The 5,257-nt window shown below is 36.3% G+C and overlaps 1 protein-coding gene across 1 annotated transcript in view; it reads right to left on the bottom strand.

Moving 5' to 3' along the window:
- The window catches only part of AK9 (adenylate kinase 9), a 97,866-nt gene that overhangs the window by 49,600 nt on the left and 43,009 nt on the right, over positions 1-5,257 (bottom strand). Inside the window, exons 17-18 of the mRNA XM_015572748.1 lie at positions 4,335-4,491; positions 3,101-3,215 (exon numbers count right to left, since the gene is read on the bottom strand). Of these exons, the coding sequence (XP_015428234.1) occupies positions 3,101-3,215; positions 4,335-4,491 (272 nt within the window). The remainder of the gene's footprint in view (positions 1-3,100; positions 3,216-4,334; positions 4,492-5,257) is intronic.

Raw genomic sequence — 5,257 nt, 5'->3', positions numbered from 1 at the left:
CAAAGAGACAACAGATACATATCTCTCAACAAGTGAATCTAAAAATTAAGTCAATAAAAAAATCTGATGAACAGAATAAACTGGTGAATATAATAGAATCAGGGGCATAGAAAGGAAATGGACTGACAATTCTTGGGGGGAAAGGGGTGTGGGGGTGCAAGAAGAGACTGAACAAAAATCATACACCTATGGATGAGGACAGCGGTGGGGGTAAGGGCCGAGGCTGGGGTGGGAGCCGGGTGGAGGGGAGATATGGGGGGATAAAAGAGGAACAACTGTAATAATCTGAACAATAAAGATTTAATTAAAAAACAAAACAAAACAAAAACCCCAAAAAACAACATTACCACACCTCTTCTCCCAACAGGTATATTTCTTGTTATCCAGCCTACAGTCTTAGTGAAATCTGAGTTCTCTTTGTGTCCAGACCTCTGAGATGGCTGGGTCTTGTTTCTACCCTCCTTTCCCATTTTAACTGTGTGATCGGCAGTTCAAACAGGGTTCAAGAGATCAACCAAAGGACTTGTATGCATGCATATAAGCATAACCAATGGACATAAGACACTGGGGGATAGGGGAGGCTAGGGGACTGTCTAGGGCGGGGGGAAAAATGCACACATATGTAATACCCTCTGTAATAAAAAATTAAATAAATAAATACATAAATAAAAATATTTTAAAAAAACAACAACAACAAAAAAACACAGGGTTCTTTTGTGAGAGTCCCCTTATCCAAAACCTAGATGAGGAATGTTGCTGCTAAGAACCTGACTCCTGACAAGAATGAAGAAGAATTTGCTGCCCATTATTAGACACTTCGATAAACCAGACATACGAGTCAAAAACTAATGGTGATGACAGACATTATCCTGCATTTGACGGGCACATTTGGAAACTGATGCTGGAAAAGCTGTAGAATTCTGCATGTCTTTAGATATCTGGCTTCAAGATGAAAGTCTTAATTAAGCCTGTTAAGTTTATTTGTTTCCTAACCAACTTGCAAGGCATTTACATGGGACTCTGACCATTTTTGTGTGTGTTCCATTTCAGATTTCATTTTCTGCATAATATGAAAAAGAAGTTGACTTTTGAAATACTTATGTTGAATTTTAAAAGGTGATATATAGAAACATAGAAAAGTCTGCTTCTGTCTGGGTAAGTCTTTGATATCAAGAACTTTATAAAGATATAAAAATGTAGAATCAAAAGAAGTAAAAATTGACTATAGAGATAGCTCAGAAAATTCCATATGGTAATAGAAAGGTGAAGGTAGATAGTTGTGAGAAAGTGGAGATCTCTTTTCCCTTTTAAGAGGGTATAGATGTATGTATTTTTTGTCTATTTAAAATGTAGTCTAGAAATCACATAAACTTTGTTTTATTCTTATGTTGACATCTTCATCTGTTCTCAAATATTTGACTATTTCTCATACACTGGAAAGAAATTAGGTAATCTCTTAAATCCTAAATATTGTAGCTCCATTTGAAACAAAAATTTTAGATGCTATAAATAAATGTAAATCAGTTTGTAATTATTCTCTGAATTAATAATACTTTTTACTCCACATATCAATAATGTCATTAATTAATCTAACTAAATTATACTTTGTATATTTTTGTATTAAGTTCCTAAAGGAATGGTTAACTTAGATCAGTGATTTTCAACCAGTGTGCTGCAAGAGTTTTAAAAAAATGCAATACCCAACTAAGTCAGGGGCACTGACCTCTTTTCCCCTAGATTGTTAAACAAGAAAATAATAATAGCCAACACAACAGCAGTCTGGTGTGAATGATTAAATATTTTACCTATTTTTTGTCAGATCAGCAAAACATATATTTTTTGGTGTGCTGCAAAATTTTAGTAATTAATTTGGGTGTGACATGAAATGAAGAAGGTTGAAAATTGCTGATGTAGATGAACAATGAACCCTGAAGAATCCTCTGACACACACTTACTTAGTTACATGCCTCCTACCCACCAGTAACCTAGATAACATCTTCATATTTTAAGAGTTTAAAGAGCTCTCCTAAATCCCAGTTCAAATTGCTAATATCTGAAGGGGAAAAGGAAATAGCATTTGAGAAAGCTCCTACAGGTGGATTAACATAAAGAAATTTAGTTCTTAAATGTCTTGGCTTTTGTGACTGAGAAGTAAGAAACCCAGGGGTAAAACTTAAAGTATTTAACAGCATATTTCAGCAAGGAAGAACAATTAGCAAATCAAGTCACTGCTCCTAATTATACTTTAGTCCCGATTCTGAAGAGCTTATAGTTTATTAAAGTTTAGTCTTGACCCCAGTCATGAAGAGATAGATATGAGTTCACATTCCTAAACCTTTTTCATCGCAACCTGATTGGAGAATAAACTCAATGTTAAACCTGTGCAGTAAGTAACTAGTCTTTTGTTTTCCTTATTAGAACTTAGCTGGGCTTTGGATTTTAGTCATATCACACAAGTGTATTTTCATTTGCTTTTTAGCATGTTATTTTTTCAATTTATGGATTCTAGTTAGCGAAGTTTTTTAAATCACAGATAAATATGGTAAAAAGAAAAAAATCCTACCTGTTCATTTATTTATTTTTTTTGCAATGTCTCTTGAGAGTAGATATTTGATTTAGGATAAATTTGATTTGGCACCATGAAAACATCCACAACTCTGTACTTTACAGATTCTGGAAGTATTTGTGAAATCACTGTTTTTCTTGGAATTATTTACAACCAGAGGCCTGATGCATGAAATTCATGCATGGGTAGGGTCCCCAGGCCTGGTAGGCGATCAGAGCCAATCAGGTCCCCACCTTCCCGCCTCCTCCTTCCCTTGCTCCCTCAGCATCCCACTGCCGCCACTGGTTGCTGCCATGTCCTGTGCTGCTCCCTGGTGGTCAGCGCATGTCATAGTGAGTGATTGAACTCCTGGTCTCCCAGTTGACCTCCCGAGGGGACAGTTTGCATATTAGCCTTTTATTACATAGGAAGGATTGGATCAATTAGATCACCATTTTGATATTAAGGAAATTTCATAAATATAAATTATGAGTAGATACTTAACAGCTTCATAAAAGATTCATTAACCTGTTTTACTATGCCAGGCAAATTTACCTTAATGCTTCTTCCTCTCTTTTTTTCTTTCTTACTTCATCTAGTAATCTCTCGAATATCTTAGCATCAATTTCAGCTTTATTCTTTAAATACAATCTATTAAGTAAATATTTTCCTGAAATATAAACAGAATAATATTAATTTTGAAAATCTATAAAGTATAGTGAGATACATTTTGAAAATTAACAAAAATGAATTCTGCCTATATCCAAATATATTTTTCTTTAAGCATTTATTTAAATAGAGCCCAGATTCTTGAAAATATTAAAAGACCACCTTAAATCATTTTTAAAATATATATATTGGTATGTCATAAAAAACAAGAACATGAAAAAATGTAATATATTTCCCTCCTAAAATGCATATAGCAGAATATTCTTGGCCTCCTTATCAAAGATTAGTTGACCATATATATGTGGGTTTATTGCTGGGCTCTTTATTTAGTTCCCTTTGCCTATGCATCTGGTTTGATGCCAGTACCACACTGTTTTGATTATTATAGCTTAGTACAAAGTAACAGAATAATTAAAATTTAGTTCTGCTGTCTTTATGTGCTTAATATGTCCCATTTGAGATGAAGAAGGACTAATAAATGATCTTTGCCCTCAGCCTAATATACATCCTATATAATAAAACCCTAATATGTAAATGGACTGAACAGTGGAATGACTGGTCGCTATGATGCACACTGACCACCAGGGAGCAGAAGCTCAACACAGGAGCTGCCCCCTGGTGGTCAGTGCGCTCCAACAGGGGGAGCACCGCTCAGCCAGAAGCCAGGTTCACGGTTGGCGCGCACAGTGGTGGTGGTGGGATCCTCTCCTGCCTCTGCGGTAGTGCTAAGGATCCCTCGGGGGATGTCTGCCTGCTGGCTTAGGCCCACTCTCTCCTTAAGACCCCCTCCCCAGTGCATGAATCTCTTGCACTGGGCCTCTAGTATATATATATTTCATTTAGAATTTATAGTGCTGACTGAGAGGGGGATATTAAAGTCTTAGTTCCAAAGCATAATTACAAGGGCTTGCTGGCATCTCCAGTGCCCTACTACTCTATCCTGGTCACCTACTCCATGGATGGCTACCTCATTTTGTGTACCCCTCAGGGCATAAAGTGATTGCTGGAGTGGTATTTGTACCTAGTGAGGGTGGAGAGTTTTCCACTTTATATTTTAACTAAAAATATTACCAGCAATAAAAACTTCACTTTCAAATTTACATGATAAATTTTTACCAACCATTGGTTTCTGTATCTGACAAATAGATTACTAAATCTGGTGTAATTCCTTTCTCCACTAAGGTTGTCCACAGTTCTTTCGTAACAGGGCAGTTGTCCACTATCCATCCTCCAGATTTTGGGGCACCAGAAAACCTGTTCTTGGTTTGTTCAACTACCTGTAAAAAAGTGACACACTGATATTACCATCATAGCTAGACAAATCAAGGATACTACCTTGATACCTCACTTTCTGTGAACCTTAACTATCTTCTGAGTTCTTCTGACTTTCAGAAAAAAAAGAGAGCTACTTAATTTGAAAAGAGAAACTATAAGCAAGTCTTTAGAAAAAAAATTTAAACACTTTGAAAAGTGTAACATAAGAGAATCAGTAAGTAAAAAAGTGATAGGGAAGAAATATAAGTCAAATAAATACGACAAAGACAAATACTGTATGATTTCACTTATGTGTGGAATTTAAAAGAACTAAACTCATAGAAAGTGAGAATAGATTGGTGGTTGCCAGAGGTTAAGGTGAGGGTGGGGGGAAATATGTGAAGGGAGTTAAAAACTATAAACTACCAGTTATAAAATGAGTAAGTCCTGGGGATGTAATGTACAACAAGGTGACTATAATTAACAATACTGCAGTGTACATTTGAAGGTTGCTAAGAGAGTGGGTCTTAAAAGTTATTACTATACACAGACAAAAAAGTATGTGAGGTGATGGACGTTAACTAAACTTATAGTGATAATCATTTTGCACATCTAATCTAATAAAAGAGAAACATGCAAATTGACCACACCTCCACTATGCCCCAAGCCATGCCCACCAGCCAATCAGAGCGACTATATGCAAATTAACCCAACCAAGATGGTGGCCGGCAGCCATGGAGCTGGAGCAAGCAGGAGGCTTGGTTGCCCTGACGATGGAGGAAGCCAAAT

Source organism: Myotis davidii, unplaced genomic scaffold (genome assembly GCF_000327345.1).
Source record: "Myotis davidii unplaced genomic scaffold, ASM32734v1 scaffold68, whole genome shotgun sequence".
NCBI lineage: Eukaryota > Metazoa > Chordata > Mammalia > Chiroptera > Vespertilionidae > Myotis > Myotis davidii.
This window is presented reverse-complemented; position numbering and strand designations above follow the sequence as displayed.